This window comes from Misgurnus anguillicaudatus, chromosome 8 (assembly GCF_027580225.2).
Source record: "Misgurnus anguillicaudatus chromosome 8, ASM2758022v2, whole genome shotgun sequence".
NCBI classification, from domain to species: domain Eukaryota; kingdom Metazoa; phylum Chordata; class Actinopteri; order Cypriniformes; family Cobitidae; genus Misgurnus; species Misgurnus anguillicaudatus.
The window spans coordinates 15,212,166-15,234,431 of record NC_073344.2 but is presented as its reverse complement, the minus strand read 5'-3'; the positions used below and the strand labels follow the sequence as shown (position 1 = coordinate 15,234,431).

Genomic DNA, 22,266 nt, shown 5'->3' with positions numbered 1-22,266 from the left:
GTTGTCATTCAACCATTCACGACGTTGCTGCTGCTCTCCGCCATTTTGAAAAGGTCAAAGGTAATCTCATCTCGGCAACTCGGGCATCAAAATATTTTACGAGTTGCCCATTGGAAAATACCACATGAGGGGTGTTCATGTGCATTTTCCAGGTGGGTTTTGGTATTTACCACAATTACGATAGCACGTGAAGGCAGCATATTTCTTCATATTTAATGTCAATATTTACGAGCAGTGACTTACGGTATATGGAGTGTAACCCCTCAATTTCTTCAGCTGTTTGATTCTTCGTTGTGACTATAACCTGTCGAAGACAAAACAAAACAGGTGAAAACAATTATAAATTAAAAAACAATTTGCAATAAAACAAAATGGCCTATATACATTTAAGTGATAAAATCAGCAGAACATACCGGTTTCCGTTTGCTGTCCAGTTGATTCCGTAATCGCTCATTGTTCTCAATTTCTTTGGCAATATCTTCAGCTATTAGCAAGAAAATAAGCAAAAACTTTAACCATTAAGTACAACCAGCATCTTCTACATAATATGTGAAATAATAATAGCCAAATATTTGTAAAATAGAAACAGTGCGGTTCAAAGCCTTTTTTTTAAAAACTTGAAATGTAGACTTTTAAGGAGTTTGGTACATTTACACCAAAAGTGGAAAAAGAAAAAAAAAATTTTGTATTTGATTCTTTTATCATAGTTTTGTTTATATAAACTTATAATAAAGACAAAACATATAATAAAATTAAAGCTTTTTCCCATATTAACAAAACCTAATAACAAAAAAAAAAACATCGTTTTTTTTAAGAAATTAAATAATCCAAGAAAGAGTCCAGATTTTGATATTATGAATCTAATAAATTAAGATCTGCTAGTATCCATATTCTAGGATCATTAGCAATGGATATTTAGAAATTTCCCAAAATATACTTAATTCAGGTCAATTCCTAAGCATATGGAGCAAATCACATTCTATGACATTAGAAGATATTACATAATTTAATAGTTTTTGAAGAGTGTAATATATTCAATGTAAAATATTATATTGGATTTGTCCGTTTAGTGCAGGGGTGTCCAATCCTGCTCCTGGCGATCGACTATCCTGCAGAGTTCAGGTCCAACTCTAATCAAACACACCTGAATTCAATTTTCAAGTAATCTTGAAGTCCTTGATTTGCTGCTTCAGGTGTATTTGATTTGGGTTGGAGCTGAACTTTGCAGGACAGTCGATCGCCAGGAGCAGGATTGGACACCCCTGAGTAGCTATTAATGTAGTTTGCGTTTCTTCCACAACATACTCCCATTCTACCAGATCTTATGTACATTCCAGATCTCTTTCCCATTTTTTTTAAGTGCATATGCCTTAAAATCAGGATTCTGATCACATTTGGCACAAACATACGTTAATATTCATTTCAGTTTTTCTTCTCATTGTTGGGATGAAAAAACATACTTATAAATGAAAATGCATTGTTATCACAAATGGACCTTACAAAAATACACAATAAACTCAAGCAGTACAGTAGTCCAGTTTCTAAACAGCAACCATGGTAACATCAGATGCACAAAAGAAAAACAGCGGGTTTTCTGTGAAACCTCTGACAGCTCAATGAAAGAGATAAATTCACTTCTAAAAGGGTCAGTGACAAACGGAACAGTAACTCAAAGAAAACTAGTGATTGAGGAGGTGATGCTTTATTTTTCCAACCAGACCTGCCATCTGTTTGTCAGGGTCATCCATAGGGCCACTAATTCTAAGGACATAAATTACACACCATTGTATATACTAGCTATGTAAAAGCGTAACCCACCACAATACATTTTACATTAGGGGTGTCGATATAATATAGACTGGCATTTTCATTAACCGTGATCCCAAAGCATAATTATCGATAGTGTGTTAATAATAACAACTATGTTAATAATATTGTGCTAATAATAATAATTTGGCCAGCAGCCATATCACCCTGTAGCCCAAGACAGGGTTGAGCTTGGTTAGGACTTGGGATGGAGACCATCAGCGAAAACTAGGTTGCGGCTGGAAGAGGTGTTAGTGAGAGCAGCAGGAGGTGCTCACCCTGTGGTCTGCATGGGTCCTAACGAAAGCACCGAGGTCCTGACTCTCTCTGATCGTTAATAATCTCAGGATGTCTTTTAAAAAAAGTAGGGGTATGCAGCGAAATCCTGGCCAAATTTGCCTATTGGCCTACTAATCAGCCCCTTGTTTACTAATTGGCTATATCACTCTGTCTCCTCTACACTAATAAGCTGGTGTGTGGTGGGCATTCTGTTGTTTTGATTATTATAAGGACACAAACAGAAGCAATTTCTTGAGAGTACTGCCACTTTAAGACCGAATAAGCACGAATCCATATACACATCTTATTTTATTTTGATCTGTTTGCGTTCACTTTAAGACATAACTGACTGTTTTTGTGAGAAACCTTGCCAAGACTGTGGTATTTCGAGATAATTTTACACGTATGTGTCCAGTCAAGTGCATTGAGATTCTGTGTTTGTGTGCTTTTTGAAACGTGCGTCTCAAATGAATGTGTGTGCGTCTTTGTCTCTTGTGCTCAAATTGTTTAAAATGACTTGAATATTAACATTTGCAATTGTTAGAAACACATGCAAATGATGAACTTTTTATATAAATTGTTATTTATTTCTGAAGGGTGCGAATTTTAGCGATTAATATTAAACAGATTATTATAATTTATGTGTGATTTCTTTTGCTTTTTCACAAACATATTTTGTGTCTCTTCTGACTGGGTGGGCCAGCCGTCAATCTGAGTGGGCCAGTGCCACCCTGGCCCTTATGTAGCCTCGCCACTGTTCTAACGCAATATGCCTGCCATCGCATAATCCAGGTTGACAATGGTTACAAACTCTCTTTCTGCCCCCCTACTAACAATATAATTCAAAGAATTTGAATGGTAGCATTATTTAAATAGATAATGTTATAATATTGGTATTGCAAGTAATTATGTGATATACATGGCATGAAAACTGAAGTGAAAGTCTGATATCATGACAGCCCTATTTTATGTATATTAATTCATCATGAGACGAACAATAAGGTCTAACATACTGATTTAGAGGTTTTGTAAATGTGTAATTTTTCATTTGCTGATTCTATAAATTCGTACCTGATCTGGGGTTGAGCGAGTCACACTGGGCGTTATAGATATGTGTAAAGTCCTGGTGTCGTCGTACGAGCTGTTCCCTGGTGCCCTGAGCGGACAGATGACATTCCTTCAGCATCTTCTTCAGCTTAGGAACACTGATTAGAGTGTACACCAACTTAGGCATTGCTTTTCGCCTTCCACCACTGAAACACAAATAGAAAAATAAGAGTACTTATAGACCCCTTCACGGTTCACGTCACAAGCGGTTCCCACTGCGCATGTCGGGGTCAGAAAAGTCATTACAGCAGACTGAGTTGCGTATTATTCGGTATTGTTAAAAATGCCTACATACGTCGTGGGCTGTGAAAATCGCACCAGGTCTTTCGTTAAGTTTTCGCGATTCATGCAGAATCTCAAAAACAAAAAATACAACATCTGCGGCTGCAAGCAATTGACGTACAGACTGGAACAATGCACATATCAAAGAGGCTTGTGTTTGTAGTGCTCACTTCATTTGAGGTAAGTCTTAATTTTTCAGCCCTGTTAGATTAAATTATAAAGCCTGGATGGTATGAACAGTTTGACCCCATGTTGCGCGCGCAACCGATAGTCATTTAATGTTTACAAACCTTAAAGGGGTCTATAACATATGTGATATTGTGTAAAACCCGTCAATGGGCCCAACATCTGCAGACTCAAACCAACAGGCACATTCAAATCTTTTTAAAAAGTTTTAACTTATTAAAACAACTCATTGTAATGATTAGTTCTAATACTAAAAAAACACATTAAAGGTGTTTTGTGGACTGCACATTTTTAGATCATATCACAGAATTTCAACTCCATCCGATTGGCTTTGAATTGGCTAATCCAGAAGACTAAGGGTGCGTCTAATTTCTCTGTCTTACCCCTTACCCCTCGGTTTTGCGCGTTCATGTGAGGCAAAGTGGCGTCTCAATTCTCCGTTTGATCGAGGGCTAGGGCCAAGGAGTAGGGATACATAGCCCTTGAAACGAAGTGTGATAAGGACCACACTTGAAAGAGAGGGGTAAATGTAAACGTAGGAATTTCTCAGTAGGGATGCACCGATCCGATATTCTGGATCGGTATCGGGGCCGATCCGGCCTTTTTTGCTGGATCGGATATCGGACTAACAGGACCGATCCAATTCCGATACTGCACGTTACCCATGGTTGTCACTGACAAGCGATTAAAACGACAAAGTATTATAAAAGCACCATAAATAGGGCCCTATAATTTCCGCGATCACGGAATCGCGGAATTGGCTAATTAACACGGAATCTAGTATAAACGCGGAATTTCGCAGAATTTTACATATTTTGAATAAAATTATGTTTTTGTGTGGGAGACGAACGTATGTCTGTGGGAAATGCAGACCGGGGGAAGTAAATCTGGGCGACACGCCCCCTCCCGTCGTTTCAGACCTCCTCCAAAACACTGAAACCATGGTGAAGCGGCTCTCCACGACTCTGCTTTCGTCAGCGAAAAAATTAAGAAATTTGACGCTAAGCACTTAGTTCCGAGCAGGTCTCACATGACTTTTATGTGACCGGAGAACTGTTAGTTTGGAAGTTTAGTCAACACTCTGTTCACGGTGAGCGCAAAGATACATGCACTCTCTCATCCATGTCTGTCTCACTGTACCTCTCTCATGTGCACGCGCTCACGCATCTGTCCAAAGTGCGAACACAAATCCTCATGTATTTGTTCAGTTTTATGCATTTCAAGCGAGCTGAGGCAAACTAACTATCCCCCGCATTTAAAATATAATCATCTACCTCATGGCGCCGCTCTCTGTCTCTCTTTCGCTCGCACGTGCAAATAGCTGCGCGCTCATGCTGTCCTAAGTCAGATCACTATCCTGTGTATGTTTGTTCAGTTTTATGCATTTCAAGCGAGCTGAGGCAAACTAACTATCCCTCGCATTTAAAATATAATCATCTGCGTCATGGCGCCGCTCTCTGTCTCTCTTTCGCTCGCACGTGAAAAGAGCTGCATGCTCATGCTGTCCTAAGTCAGATCACTATCCTGTGTATGTTTGTAAAGTTATATGCATTTCAAGCGATTGTGTATAAAATATGGATCGCGTTCCGCTGGATTGATGTGTTTAAGGCACTTCTGAAGGCACCACTGCGTTGACACCTTGTTGTAGCCTCCTCCTGCAACAACACTAAAAAAAACAATGCATTGAATTGAGTTGTGGGTGCGCGCGCGTGTGTTTGTGCGTGTGTAAATGCATCTTTTATAGTCATTAAAAGTAATCCTGTTATCCAGTTTTTCCCCCAAATAATTTACATTTTAATCATTAACATTAAAAGGCACACTCTTTTTATGACTAAAATAAAAGTAAAGGGTAAAAAATATAATTGCCAAAAATTAAAACGGATAAAACGGAATTTGCAAAAATTAAAACGGAGAAAACGGAATTTGGGAAAAAATAAAACTGAATTTGGGAAAAAATAAAACGGATTTTATAGGGCCCTACATAAACGTTTTTATGCACTATAATCAAAGTCATCTTACATTCAATAGCTTCATGTGAAGGAACAAATGCACATTTAAAGATATTTATGGTCACAGAAACACTGTAACTTACTTGCAAACTGAGTTAATCCACTGATGAGAAGCGGACGGATGAAAACGCGTCATTCAACACACGCACACACACACAATAATTGTAACGTTAGGCTTTATTAAAGATCTGATTTTATAAAGTCTCAGTAAGCTGTTGGATGGATGCAATTCACCGAGTTATGTGCTGAGTTAATTCACAGGTGAAGCGGACGGATGAAACGCATCCTTCAACACACGAACACTCAATAACTGTAGGCTGTTTTAAAGATCTTATTTTTATGATTTTATAAAGTCTCAGTAAGCTGTTGGATGGATGCAATTCAGTATGTGCTGAGCACACGATGCCTCTAATCTCTTTGTTTTAATAGTTATGAATGTAACTTTCCATTGCGGTGCGAGGATTCCCATGTGAGTGTGAGGACGCTTCTAGAGCATCAATGCTGCACACAGGAAGCACAGTATTGCGCAAAATGCGCACTCAATATGATTTAGGCGCATCAATTCTGCACCCGAAATGTGCATAAAAGGTCCGGTTAAGTGCATAATTTTCAAAATAACCATCTGCACACTAAAGCTTTTTTACTGTGACTTTTTGCGCAATTAAGGAAAATATATTTAGCATACTTATTTGATCAAACGTGCCTGTTTTATTTTCTCCTAAACACTGCCATGGTTAATAATTACTAATGTTCTTGCAACTTGTAAATCATTTTAAATTATTGGTTTTTACTTTAAAATTATAATTATATATTATATAATTATATTATGCTATATTTAGCAGAAAGCACTATACACATTTATATATAGTGTGCGTGTGTCTGTGTGTGTGTCTGTGTGTAATTTAAATTGCTCAAGAAAAATACAGTAGTATCGGATCGGCAGGTATCGGAATCGGCCGATACTCAGAATTCAGGTATCGGAATCGGATCGGATATGGAAAAAGTGGTATCGGTGCATCCCTATTTCTCAGGACAGCCGGCATCAAGATGTTTTATGGCTGAACGTTGAACTGTCAAGGAGTCGCACAAATGAAAGTAACGTTATTTTCGGCAGTTTAATTGAGATTATATTATGACACACGTTTTATGATACTTTTAATAAAATGTTCAAGCGGTTTTAATTGTAATGTTTTTGTTTTGAATTGCTAGTTAAGGCGCTATCTAGCAGCTAAGTTAAGCGCTATTTGTTGAGCTCAGCTCAGGCAATCGATACCACACCTGAGACGACGGCATCTTCTTTGTTTATGTCAACGCTTGTCTGTTTACGTAGCAGCCAGTTAGCGTCAAGGGAAGGTGACGCAAACAGTAATTGATTGGTGTCTCAGTTTTTTAGACAAACTATCTGTCTTACAGAGAAATGGGATTGGCCCTAATTTCTCCCATTTTGAAAATGGTGCTAAATTAATAGAATTGCATGTTTTTGGCCTCAAACCGGCTGAGAACAGACCCCTATAAAGAAACCACACCGGATAACAAAGGTTGTGTTCTCAGTAGGGGTGTAACGGTACATGTATTCGTACCAGACCGTTTTGGTTCAGGGATTTCGGCACGGTGCACATGTGCACCGAAAGGCCGAATGCAATCTTTTGTGTGCGCCTGTGGGGAACATAATACGTGTGTTTCCACACGAACATATTAAGTGCCGGAAGTCTCGGCGTTCAGCGCAAGTCTTCTGTCAAACATATAACATAATTCGGCCGGCAGAAAGATTTTTATTTACTTAGTTGTATATCCGTTTGATTATTGATGTAAACGTTTACGTGTCGTGTCTAAAAGCACATGTTAAACGCGTGTCAATGCGCGGTTTTGTTCTTTCAAAAGTGCGTGAGGTTGCGTGTCTTTCGTTGCTACGCAATCATGAGACGCGCTTTCTGTGACAGCGAGAATAAGGAATGCGTGATCAGATTTTTCATCTGCACCTCACGTCAATCACATCATTGTCACAATGCGATCAGCTGATCGGGACAGAGAAGAGCTGTAACCCGGGCTTACTCCGCTGTTACTCAACTGTGGAGGGGTTCGTTAGTAAAGTCACAGCTTACATTGATGACACAAGCAAAGATTAGGAGAAACGTGCAAAAGATCAAATATGGCTATGTATGCAACTCACTAATCTCAAAATGAGTGTATAATAAGTATATCAACATGTTGCTTGCTATGCAGTTACACATAGAGCAGTAATATTATTTTTATACAGAGATGGTACATAGCCAATTCAATACTGTGAGTTAAAGCTGCCGTCTGCAACTCTGGAGGATTGAGCAGTTTCCAAATGTTTACAATTTCATGTCCCTCCCCCACTACCTCAGAGCAACCTCCCTCAGAGCTCGTTCTCGTCAGCGCGTGTGCAAAAGTATTATTGTGAACGCATACTTAGCAAGAATACTTAGATTACTTACATAACACTCCGAAATACAATCAATGGTTGATAAAGCACAATTACCTGTTGAGAAGAAATGTGGCAAGCTCTGCATCCAGCTTGAAATCTCGTAGATTCCTTTCAAATGCCGGTCCGATATTGATCCTAGTTTTAATACAGTCACATTCGCTTTCTATCTTTGTTTCCTTCTTTTCAGTGGTTGTTTTCCTAGCTCTGGTTGTTAACCGAGAAATCGGAAGTTTGTTAGTGAATGTTCTCTCCGCCATCACGCTGTTCAAACCAAAACAACAATGAATTCAGGCGGATGCACGTGATATTGTAACGCGCGCGAGGGGGATGGGGATCTGTGGCGCGTGCAGGTACTGTGATTGACAGGCAGATTTTACACAGCCCTGCACTGATTGGACCAAATGAACCAGCCTGCGCTGATGGGACCAAATGAACTGGGAGCGGTGGATTTTTGCAAAACAAATAACAGGCTCTAGGTGGAGCTAGAAGTGCAGGTTTTTTTCTTAAACAGTCTAATTGATGTTGTCCTATCGGAGCATAGTGTTGGTTTCAGTGAATATGATCAAAAAATATGATAAAATAAGTTGCCGACCGCAGCTTTAAACAATCCAAAATAAATCAAAACAGAAAATTTTTGGTGTAGGCTAATAGTTCATAAATCTATTCAGGAATTGAATTTGTTAGTTTAGTGCAAGGTTTAAGTAGAAAAAGTTTAAGAGAACGTTAAGAAAAGTTACCTACTGTTATAAAATAATGTAAAAAAAGAACTTTGCAGTAGTATTTTATTTATTATTTTTTCAATTTATATATATTTTATATATTATATTTTAATAAAAAGTGTTTAAAAAAGTGTAAACAAATTGTAAAAAAAAAGTTTATAGTAATAAACAACCTGCAGTTTAATGTTTGCATTTTCCCCTTACTGTACCGAAAATGAACCGAACCGTGGCTTCAAAACCGGGGTATGCACCGAACCGTGATTTTTGCGTACCGTTACACCCCTAGTTCTCAGGCTGTATTTAGTCCTTTGTTTCAAGAACCACTGGTAGATGATGGAGCCATTCAGAGCCAAACATCAGTTCTGATTACTTTTTTATTATTATTGCAATAATAATTGCAATAATAATAATAATAATAATAATAATAATAATAATAATAATAATAATAATAATAATAATAATAATATTATGTTGTAATTATTATTATTATTATTATTATAAGACATTTAAAATTATATCACTAAAATGTGAAAAGCGATTATAGTACAAAATGAGTAATATGTCAAAACATCTGACAGGTAGTGTATATTAATCTAATTTCAAAACACAGATAAGTTAACCAACAGAGAGAAATGCAATTACTGCAAACACGCAGACTTATGAGAAAGTCAATACAAGTTAAACAGAATAAACTTGAACAAGACAAATGCATAGAAAATGCATTTAATATTTTATATAAAGCTTTGATGTTTTTCAGTTTTCAATTATACTGGATACAGCAGCCCTTAGGCAGTGGTTCACTATGTCAAATGGGTGATATCATTTTGTTGAGTGATGCGCCTGGCACAGTGAGGATGTGAAATTAACCTTTAAAAATACTGTGGACACAAAATTCAACGCTTTTTCAAGAAATGTACACTTTCATTTTCACAACTCTTTAGGTACTGCGAGGAACAGTAATAAATTCAAGATCGGTTTTTACAGAGGCCATAATACTGATTTACTGTAAGTCCTGTACTGCTACAAAAATCTGACTCCACACAAAATAAAACCTTATTCTTATTCTTAGTATAACAGCAGCATGGCTGGATGGGTTTAAAGTACCAGTTCAGCCTAAACCAATAATTCTGTCAGTATTTACTCATCCCCTAATATCATATTTACATTTCGTAGACGCTTTTGCCCAAAGAGACATACAAATGAAGTAAACAATAGAAGCAATTAGTGCAATAGAAGAACAGCAATACATAAGTGCACTAGAAATATAGTCTAATCAAGTCTAACACAGTATACATAGCCAAGGGTTTATTACATATAAGGCATAATGTCTACTCTTGTCTTTAAAGTTTGTATATCCCTGATGAAGGTCAGAGGACCAAAACATTGGTTTTGTTAATTAATAAATATATATAGCAAGCATTGATAGTGTGCGTATGCATTTTAATTTTTCATGTTCATCCAGCATAAATGCACGCAAAAAAAACAACAACACACAAACGCATGCCATAAATTTTTCCTTACCTTCTCAACCCTTCCTTTTTATCGTCTCGACTCAAGCACATATCTAGATGTTTATTAATGTGCTGCTCGAACACACCCACTCCACAGACAGGACATTCCACTAAACACACAGAAACACAAAATAGGCAAAATTATTACCTCTAGAAGGCACTTATCATTGTAAGGTATATGTATACATAGGTTTACATATAAAAAATAACAACATAGGCATACTGGCATTCTTTTAAAAGCAACACTATGTAGTTTTTTTACCTTTAAATAATGTCTCTAAAATTATTTCAGTGATAGAACAACTTTTAACTGGACAAATTGTACTGTTGCTGCAACCTGAGCAGCCTCCTAGCTGCTACAAGCACACCCTGAAAGTGGCGGTAGAGGGTAGGAAACACAGCCCCGCCCCTCCCCCTGCCTGCAGAAGAGTGTCTGAGACCAGCCACTGTTGCGCTTTTCAACCACATGGGGGAGCTGTAAGTCATTTTTACATGGAAACTACATAGTGTTGCTTTAAGTTTTCATTTTATATAAAAGTAGAAAAATGGTAAAAGCAGTCATTTTCATTATTAAACAAAAGCTGAATTATAACAAAACATATACCAAAAATATATACTAAAATTGTTGGCTATTAGCAACATCTGAACAATAATGTCAATTATGTAAACATTTCATTCATTATACAACATAATTATGCTGTAACATTTGGCAACAATAGGCTTAATTGTGAATAATTGAGAACGACTGCACACAGGACTGAAAAACTGTGAAATACACTAATTATGTATTAAAGGAATGGTTCATCCACACATTATAATTTTATAATTTACTCGTCCTCATGTCGAACAAACTCCCCATAACTTTCTTTAAAGTTCTGGATTAAAACAGACTTTTTTTAAAGTGTTTTTGGGTTTCCAATGGAAGTGGATAGTGACTCCTTTTCTCAAGTTTCAAAAAGATGCAAAAGCATTATGAAACAACTCCATGTGACTCTTGCAGTATATTTTATGTGTCCTGAAAGCATACGAATGGGTTTGGTGAAAGAAAACTGCACGAGTCAAGTAGTCGCCCAAGGACCGTTGGCTGAACGTCTGACGCATACGGCACACTTAATTGATAACACTTCAGCAAATGCCAAGTTGTTCTCTGATTTGTTGAATAACACAGGATTTCGAAACGTTTGTGTTGCGCTCTTTAACGGCCCGCCTTGAAACAACACAAACCATCTGAATAAAGCATGAAGGTCATCATGTTTACATCTGTGACTATGCTTTATCTATGCATTTTAAAAGAATGCGAGGTTCATGGCATAGTCTTTAAAAGAAATTAAGAGTTTTGCTTGCCATTTTTGTAAAAACTTTAGAGAGGTTCGTGAATGATGGTTATGCACCGGTCTGTAATTGTGAAGACTTTTCACACTCCTAAACATGAAATGGCACAAAGCAAAAAGTGATTCGTTGTAGGGCTGTCACTTTTGAGAAAAATCAAATTCGAACGAATATGGAATATCATGCAATGTATTTGAATATATTCGAATATCTAGGTGCCTCCCGCGCGCATCAAAAAAAAACGTAATGAAGATTCAATCACAAATTTATAAACAGTGACAGTCATAAACAGGAATGTCTGGAATCCTTTTTTAACTTAATGTTTGAAACAGCAGGTTATCAACTTATGAATAACAACTTATAAAAAAAAAAAAACGATTCAGAACAGGTACAAACAATAACGTGACAACTTAAACAGGAGTAGGAGTAAGGCATATAGCCAAGCCCAAACGGAATTGGCGCCCGCAGATTTTGGCAGAAAACTCAGTGGAATTTTGCAAATTTAATGCCCGCACTTGAGCGTGTTTGTGAGAAGTAACATCGTTGACAACAAGCACACATACATAGCCTATCCCGCGCGTTTGTGAGCCGTAAAATAATATGTCATTTATATACAAACTATAATTCAATCTTGACATGCACATTAGGTTCATGTTGGTCCAATTTGATACAGAGGACTCTGGTTTAGTGTATTAATTTTGATTGTAAGCCTTTAAAAAGTAATTATTTTAGATGCAATTTTGTAATATTTACAACCATAAATTCTCTAATATATTTTTTTAAATCATTCCGCAGAATTTTCCAAACAATTTCCACAGAAAAAGCAAAAAACGTATGCAGAAGCCAGAGCCACGTCTTCCCTGGCTTGCGCACAGTTGCCGTCGTCTATCTCACTCTCTCCTTCCTATGTTACTGTAAAAAATGCACTACACGTGGCATTTTAAAAACCGGATGTTTTATTTATAGTTCGAATACGGATATTTCACATCATGTTCGAATGCACATTTGAATAAAAAGTGACAGTCCTAATTGATTGCTTTACGTGTCAGTCTTATGGTCTCCTGGACAGTCCTTTGCCATTCAAAGCGTCCATGGTTCCCAGAACTTCAGTATGAGACATGTGGAATTATTTTATAATGCTTTTGTGTCCTTCTGAAACTTGAGAAAAGGGGTAAACCTCTGTTTTGGTTCAGAGATCAAAGAAAGCCAACCTTATCCGGCAAGATTTAGTTTGCTGTATCCCTTATACAGCCGCAGGCGTGGTGGGAATGTTTTTTACACAGCAGAATGCATGTAGCGGAAGCACTGAACTGTTTAGACCATGGGTCTTCAACCGGGGGTCCGCGGCCCCCAGGGGGTCCGTGACGGAACTGCAGGGGGTCCGCCAAATGATGTTTAACTACAAGCAATTTTTTGGTAAAAAATTAAAAATACATGTACAAAACGTTAGATGTCCCCTTTAAGTTGTGCACGTGCGTGGACGCATAGGTTTGAAGGCGCGCTTTCAGTTTAGCCAGCGGACCAAAATAAAATATCTGTATTATAAATGTCCACTCAGGAAGCAGCAGTAACGACAGAAAAGTCAACATAAAACAGGTAAATCTTATGTGTGTCTTTCTTTCAGAATGTCATTTTAGAATCATTGCGACATGTTGTCTCTTCTATATTTCTGAACGGCTGTTTCACGCGGTTCAGATTTAAAGCGCTAATTCAACAGGCAAATTACACCACACCGCGTCTGCATTTTAAACTGTGACAAAACTATCGCTCACATTTAAAAATGAATGAAACGCGCGCCGTAATGGTGCTTTGTGCAAGATTTATAGTCAGGTTGAAATCCGCCTCTCAAAAAGTTTCCCCAAAGAGATGCGCTCGGACTCGTTGCATGTTGTTCTCCTGAGTCTGATATGAAGCTATGCAGAAAATAAACCTGCGTTACTCAAACTCGTGACAATGACGATACACGTGAAAGGCAACAGACCTCAAAATTATAAAGTAGCACAACCTCTATCCCCAGCAGATTAGAGTATTTGTGCCATTCACCATGATCAGTCATCTTTATAAACTGAAAGCCCTTGTCTAATTCACAGTAAAATAAAAATATATTACACTGCAAATACCTTAAAATAATATTATTTTATTTTTATTATTATTATTATTATTATTATATTAATATAAAAACAAACTCTACTTTAACAAAAAAATGATGCATGTTAATATAGTATCATGGCTGTGTGACAATATGGTTTGTTTCTATATATAAAACAGTTCCAGTCATTGATTCCGATTGGTCATCAGTTGTACTTTACTCCACTTTGCGTTGTGCCTAATACGAAAAGGCAGCCTCTCGTACCTTACTGCTCACTTAAATATCTCTGTTTTACACATTTAGTATTAGGGGGTCCCTGCTCCATGCCTCTTTCATCTAAGGGGTCCGCGACCCAAAAAACGTTGAAGACCCCTGGTTTAGACTCAAAGCTGTACTTTTTGAAAAGGTACCGCCTTTTCAGCCGTAATGCCAGTGATAGCTGGGGTGAATTTAGCCAATTTGATCTAAAAGCATTGCGATAGTAGAGCAAAAGGTTTTAAAAAAGGAACACACATACTGAATTATTTTTGAATGCACTTTAAGTTGTGTTGCATAAAATAATCTACCAAATGTATAAATGTAAATTGAATCTTTCGCTAATCTGCATAATCTCTATAATTAAGAAAATGTTTTTCGAGCAATTCTGAAATGTACGTCACCTTTAACCGCAGTCTTAATGTTTTGTGACGTAGAAGGGATTTCAGATGTATCCATTTTCTCCTCTTTAATCTTTGCAATCATTTTCTCCACTTTTTCCTGCTTGATTCTGCCTGGTTGCTGAACGAACACCTCCATTGGTTCTTCTTTGACAGAGAAGTGATGGACAAGACTTGTTTGGGCCCTTGACAAAGTTGTCGCAGGGGTCTTTTTCTGGAAGAACTGACTGAGGGTGGTCGCTTCATTTTTGAGACCTTTCTGTCTTGCTGCTTTGCCTTTGACCATGGCAACTGGGTTTTCAGGGGATATGGGGGGTGATTCAAAATTTGACTGACACAGCTGTTGCCTAGAGAGATGAAGATACGCATGTTATTAAAAACAGTGTGAATCCTGAAATGTGACAGGCATACAATATCTAATATCATGTCATCCTCAAGTGACAATTATTTAACATCTCTTCAACAAGATCAGTCACAGTTGATATCATTTAATTAACACACCTAATAGACTTTGTTTAAGTAAATAATCCCCAATCACCACAAATAACAAAAAATACCGGTAATCATCAACATATATAGAAATAAATATTAATACAATAGCTTCTTATAAACACAAAAAAAATCCTTTGATTAGACATTATCTATTATTCATGTATCCGAAAACCAGACGAACTATGAAGGACTTCCTTAAGCACTAGTCAACTACTAACTCAAATGGAGTGGCTAATTTTGGAAATATGACATTATTTTAAGCAAGAAATAAGGCCTTGACACACTCTTGAAGCCAGAGTATTTGGGGCCAAGGACAAGAAAGCTTGCCTGAGTCACAATCTTAAGGTGACAATTTATCAATAAGTGTTTTTGACAGCAAATGTGTGAGCATGCAAACATCACAGGTTTCTAACTGAGAGAAAGTGAGAAACGATAAAAAAAATACAGAAAAAAAAGAGAGAAAGGGAGACAGGGATTTGTAATTTTTGCAGCCTTGGAAATGTGGAAAGTCAACACACACACCAAGCATGTGAGGCCATTAGAGTGCCATGAAGTGGAGTCAATGTCGTGTGAAAACTCTACTTTCCATACTTAATTTATTTGTCTTCGTCCAACTGTTAAGACAAGTTCATATAAATGCACACAATACCATGCTTAAAGTCAGAAAGGCAAGCGATCCCATCTGGTTAAAAATGGCAGTAACCAGGTGTCTTATTTTTTCTGTATTAAATAACATGTTAAAATGTTTGTGTTCCTGTTATTAAAGGGGCCGTGGCATAAAAATCTGCCTTTTTCTATGTTTAAGTGCTATGATTGGGTCCCCAGTGCTTCTATCAACCCAGAAAATGTGAAAAAAATCAACCCAGAAACTTAGTTTTGGTAAACCATTCTCTACAAGCACATGAAAAAATAGGTCGTTGAATTTTGGCTTTCCTTATGATGTCATAAGGAGCTCTTATTATAATAATACCGCCCCTTAATCTGCTCTATCCAACCACAGCACTGCCATTTAGTGTAGAGAAAAGCACAATTCAGTTTTAATTGCAACAACCACCATCATTGTGATCAGTGTTGGAATTTCATCAGCTCATTTGCATTTTAAATGACACACCCAAAACGGCACATTTTTGCACACACCTACAAAGTGGCAATTTTAACATGCTATAATAAATTATGTATGTGGTATTTTGAGCTAAAACTTCACATATGTGCTCTGGGGACACCAAAGATTTATTTGACATCTTAAAAAGTCTTGTGCCATGGCCCCTTTAATAAAAATGAAAACCAGGACATAGTTACGAAAAATGCATTTTTACATTTCATTCTGAGAAAAGACAGATGCCTCAATAAAGAAATGCAAGATACATAAATCCCCATTATTAAAATGTCAATACGTAATATAAAACGCAATAAAACAAGAATGGACAGAACAAGATGTGAATCTCCTTTGAATTTTAATTCAGAACTCTTATTTGAGCTCTAAACTAAATATAAAAAATGAGAATATATTGTATGGCGGAAATCCACTTAGTTTACAGCATTTTGACCTCGGTGCGCAGTAACATCATCACTCTACACCCCCAATCGCTCAAACTTCTACTAATATTACTTTGTAGGCCAACAGACACATTTTTTGGTCTTGCTTTTAACTCCGTTCCTAAACTACAGGCGGAAATACCTGCTCAACAGTGGCCTGTAAAAAATCCTCCCAGACCACAAAAAAGCCATCAACTTTCGATCAACAAAGCAATTTAAGCCAGTTTGGCAAACTGAACGCACAAAGAAAACATATTACTGCGGTAAACCAAATACATTACATAACCATCCATCACCACATTCCAGCTGAGGTTTTAAAGAAAAGCAATGACTGAGATGTATATGACTAAGGATTTATAACGGCGTATTCAATTTGAGAATAAAATCGAATTCCAAAAAAATAAGATTTATGTTCAGCAGTTTTAGATGTCACACTGGGACCAGCTACAAATAAAAAAATTTACATTAAGCAGGGAACTACACTAACCTTTTCCACTGGTGGCACTTGCGCTACCAACTTTTTCAGTTACTGGCGCAAAATATGATTTGGTCGCACATATTTTTTTCAAGTTATTTTAAGGCGCTCTGGTTAATAATGAACAATAATGAAACTGTATTGCATACAGATATGCTTTTTATTTTACTTGCCATCTTTTAAACCACATGCCGCCTTGTTTTCTTAAACGTTGCAGTCAGTGTTTCCCACAGATCTGAAATTTACTTGGTGGTGGTAACCGGTAAAAAGGGCAATCATTACGCACTGACAAATAATGGTCTACTATACATGTGACAAAGAACTAATAATGTGTGACACAACACAATACTTTGATTTATTGAAAATTAATATTAATTTCACATTATATTTCATTAATCTAAACACTCCAAACTTTCTTTGCCATTAACAAAGCTGACACTGTTTGTCAAAGCACCACGAAAACACTTACTGTTTTTGCACTGATATATGAAGCAATTAGACCACTTTTATCAAACTCAATATAATACAATACTATGTATAGTATATTAATAGACAGTGCAGGTCTATAGATTATAAATGTGACTGATGTTATGACTGATGTTATAATGGTAATAATTTCTATTAAATAGGCACTTTTACTGCTTCTGCTCTATCTTTCTATTTCTCTCTTGCCGATTTAAAAAGCTTAATCCACTTATTATTTCAATAATATTATTCCACTTATTTTATTTTCAAATCTACTTGCTGTCCCGGTGACAAACTTTACATTGCTTTGCTCATTTAGTGCAATGGGCTTGACATTAGCACTGCTTTTTTGCTACAATCTGTGCAAACTTAATATGGATATGGTTTTAGAAAATATATGGTTTATTAATAATAAGATTATTAAAAACATGTGAGAAAGAAAACGCAGCGCGTGGTCGTAACAAGAACCATCGCCATAGAAACCGATGGCACGCTAAGCTGCACTCGAGCTTTAGCGCGGTAGCGCTCATGGCCGTTTTCCGATCGACTCGGGTTATACACTCAATAATAATCAGACTTGGGACCCAAAGTAATTAAACTAGGACCTAACCGGACCCGACAGACCCTTTAAAATATAAACCCGGAACCATACGGGTCCCGAGTCCTCAGTGAAGAAAGACCTCTGCTCAAGTTCAGAAACATGGAAGACACTGCGCTTGCGTCGCGTCGCACCTTCATTGAGAAACAGCTGAGCACGCAAACGCACACTGATGGGGAGAGACACGACGTGCTTTCACGCATAATGAAGCCAACGTGTTGATGGCTCAGAGCACGTTATAAAACGTATTCTTAAAATCCACATTTATGTTTTAATAAATGCTCATAGTAAATCATAGCATATTGTCTAAAACATTAGGTAGCACATTTGCGACCCATTAAAAATTAGGGTCGCAACGGCATTTCAAAAGGTCGCATATGCGACCATTTTGGTCGCAGTGTAGCTCCCTGTTAAGCCATGTCTTATGTTCTGAGAATCACGTTGTGGCCACATTCTAATGAAATAAACAATGGAAATAAAAAAAACAGACTTTTTTACTGTAAGCTTGCTGGAGCTCAGAGGGGTTGATATTTAGACCGGGAAACTAGTTTATACTTAAATTAGATAGTCGCTCCATTCTTTCCACCCACAGCTTTATGTTCACATGTAATTACCATAAGATACACCACAAAACATAAGAAATGGCACAAAAATAAAAGCAATGCTAAAAGCTATGTCTAATTTTGCAGGCTATATCTATATCAAAGACTTCAATAAATGTCCCAGGTGTCATGTCTTAAATGATGACACTAGTCTTTGACATCATCACTGGGAGGAAAACAGGAAATTAAACACTGTCCCATAATGCTCCTCTTTCTTTAGTCTGATGGCCATCTGAAACACCACCATCAACTATATTAGACATACTCCAGACAGACAACACTGACAAGATTAATGGCACCATAAAACACTGAATTAAAAACAGTTATCACAAATGAAATCTAATATAGACACCAATCATTTGCACTGGGACATTTTTTGATGTGTAAAAATGTAACATACTTTTATCTAACATGGTTGACATTGATCACAAAGCTTAATGCTGCAAACTTTCATTCACTTATTTTTAACACCGTTTTCTAATCATTTACTCATTCTGCCAATTTTACCCTTTTCTTCCATTTAATGGGTTCAGGAGAAGAGTTTTCTATGAGTCTCCTCCCAAAAATATCCCAGATTCTTCTTCAAAGTGATCAAACTGATTTTTATATTTCATTGATGCTGCCCGTCGAGGATCTGGGGGCTTTGTTTTTCAATGTCTTGGAGTAAATCCAGTTTGCTTTCATCTAAAGACAGCAGTACACACTCACATGGAAATAACCTTTATCTCACAAAAGAAGTGTAGGCTGACAGATTTCCAGAAATGTTTTTTTATTTAGCTGTTCTGAAAAAAGCTCCTTTACGTTTTAAGTTTTCTATAGCAAGTTAACAATCGAAAGGGAAATTTCAAATTAATAATTATCTGTAACATTTCTGTTTTTGATCAATTAAATGCAGATGTAGGAAATATATATATAGGCTTATTCAGGGCTCGAAATTGCAACTATTTTGGTTGCATATGCAACCGGAATTTAACCTGTTCGACCTTAAAATATATTTGGGAGCATTTGTGCGACTGCCCATTTTGTTGTGGTGCGACTTGATTTATTTTTTGTATGCTGTGGGCTGTGATCGGTTCAAGTGTTCTCTCCAACATTACATATCCAATCAAATTTCACTATTAATGAAGACTGCAGATTGGCTAATATGAGCGTCAATGATTCCTTTTCGCCGTGCTACATTGGTACGCAAAGCACGAAAACATGAAAATACAAACCGCGATTATGAAGAGAACGTTGAAAGATTTCTTTTGTAAGTCGACTACAGCCAATGTTACTACTGTAATTGATGACGATGATCCGGATTCAAAAGCAACTCCACTACCGGAAAAGAAGGCTTACACCTTTCGGAGAGAGTGGATTAAAGATTTCGAGTAGCTCCACTATGAAAATGTCTCGATGTCAGTTACTGGGTTCAGCTGCAGCAGGCGTAGTAATACTACCCGAAAATAGTCCCCTTGGTTACTTTCAATAGCAGGGGACTATTTTAAGGGGCTGCGTAATATCACTACGCCTAATGCAGCCATGTTACAGCAGCGAAGTCTTTGATTATTACGCCAGAATGAGTCAAGTTTTAAATAGGAAAAATAACGAAACTCTTTGGTTATTTTTGAGGGCGATGCTAATGGTCTAATCAGATTCAATGGATTTTGCTAAGCTATGCTAAAAGTGGTTCCGCAACACCTGGAGTTTAGCTGAATGGATTCCAAAACGGTAAAAATCAAATGTTTAACTCTAGGGGAGCTGGAAAATGAGCATATTTTCAAAAAAAGTGGAGTGTCCCTTTAAGGCAGGGGTGGGCAATTCTGGTCCTGGAGGGCCACAGTCCTGGAGAGTTTAGCTCCAACCGTAATCAAAAATCCAGGATGCATTTTCCGTGTATTTTCCAAAATGTCTGTGTGACAAGGGCTATAGACAATTTTTGCTTGATCTTTATTTCTTTAAATTTTATGGGGACCCCTTGGAACCTTCTGGGTGACCCTTGTGAGTATCCGGCCCCCACTTTGAAAACCCCTGGATTTTAGCCTGAATTTCATGGACTAAATGCAATATTTAAATACATTTTAATATATTAACATTTCTTTTTAGATCATAAAATGTTACCTTGCAGTTTGGAAGCTGTGAACGACGTCGTCTAATAATCTATTGTTTCTCAGATCTTGATCTGTTGTTGGCTGAAACAAAAGTAGACACAACAAAATAAAACTTTAAACTATCGCACTGGCAAAAATAAAAACCACACCACCCATGAAGACTAGCTGACAAAAAAGGTTTGTCAGTCATGACAATACTCACCGAGTTACAAACAGGGCACAACAACTTATAAGAGAGAAATTTCCGTATGCAGAGAGAACAAACTGTTGAAATAATTTAAATGGCTTTAAATCAAAACAGAATGCATTATATTTTAATAAATTGAACTGTGAGTGTGGCATAAGTTACTACTTACAGTTGTGTGAACATGCAGTCATCATACTGATGTTGAGAAACTCAAAGCAGATTGGACACCGAAGCAGAGTATCTACATTCTGAGGTGAAAAATATTAAAGAGCAGAGGGTAAGAAAACTAACAGGGACTGCAACTTACTTGACACACAAATACAAATTCAATGCAACGCATTTTATTATGAACAACATTGAGAAAATTATAAAATTTAAGATATATATGAGCGTAAACTCACACAGTTATGTGACGTTATAGGTAATAGATATTGGTTGTAAAGCAAAACAGTTTTGCACGTACTTTGAGGCATGACAGGTTCGGGGGTAAATCCACTTCACTTAGTTGAGCCATTGTGCCCAATTTCTTGAACTGTTAGCAGATTATATAAAAGAAAGATGGAACATTAAACTATAGCTTTCTACTAGAGATCAACAATAAACTCCCGCGCATTGCCAAACGCTTCCTACCGTGACGTCACTTCCTTTCAAATCACGTAACGGCAAAATAAAAGCACGTTTTATAAAATCGATACAGATGCAGAAATGTCATCAAATTTTAGCCGTAGTAAAGAGGTTCAATTATATTTTTGTTAAATTATTTACAATTATTCACGATTTTCACAATAAACAGTACTGTCCATGCAAAACAAAATATTCCCATAAAATAAGAATATATAGACTTTCATGGAGAACTGGTTATTAGCCAACTTTTTTGCCAGATACAATAAGTAAAATCACACACATCTCTTTTCCAACAACACAGTGTGAGTTGGTAGCTAGTTGGACTATAAAAAGCATTGAAGAAAAATGTAACTAAGCTTTAGTATCTGAAAAAGATGTATTCTTTAAGGGTAATTACTTTTGTCCTCTTTAACACATTTCAATATATTTTTCTTCTGATTTTTCCATGCATACCTGACTGGTAAGTAGCCATACCTGTAAAAAACAGGAAATTGTAAAGTCAGCTGGTTTTATTATTGCTATACAACCCCTATGGGTGATACGGGATTGATTACCCTGTCAAGGATTTACAGAATAATGAGCAGCTGACCATACATAAACCTGTTTGTACTCCTTCCGGCTTTTACTTTGCAAAAGTTATTGTGAAAATGTCAATTAAAATCCTGTCAGTGTTGTCAGTGACAAATTAAAGGATGCATTACTGTTAAAAGAAATAGAAGACGGGTGGTTTACTTGATAAAAGCATAAGAATATATTATTTAAAAATAAGGTCAAT

General features: G+C 36.9%; 1 protein-coding gene across 3 annotated transcripts in view; it reads right to left on the bottom strand.

The window, feature by feature from the left end:
- The window catches only part of rad18 (RAD18 E3 ubiquitin protein ligase), a 62,188-nt gene extending 40,666 nt beyond the window's left edge, over nt 1-21,522 (bottom strand). The window contains exons 1-9 of one of the 3 annotated variants that reach the window (XM_055212673.2): nt 21,331-21,522; nt 21,037-21,115; nt 20,883-20,944; nt 20,691-20,761; nt 14,426-14,769; nt 10,359-10,458; nt 3,157-3,338; nt 414-484; nt 244-304 (exon numbers count right to left, since the gene is read on the bottom strand). In XM_055212673.2, the coding sequence (XP_055068648.2) occupies nt 244-304; nt 414-484; nt 3,157-3,338; nt 10,359-10,458; nt 14,426-14,769; nt 20,691-20,761; nt 20,883-20,944; nt 21,037-21,115; nt 21,331-21,381 (1,021 nt within the window). In that variant the 5' untranslated portion in view covers nt 21,382-21,522. The remainder of the gene's footprint in view (nt 1-243; nt 305-413; nt 485-3,156; nt 3,339-10,358; nt 10,459-14,425; nt 14,770-20,690; nt 20,762-20,882; nt 20,945-21,036; nt 21,116-21,330) is intronic. The other 2 variants (XM_055212670.2, XM_055212671.2) reach the window with 2 other exon arrangements.
- Nucleotides 21,523-22,266: the final 744 nt, after the last annotated feature.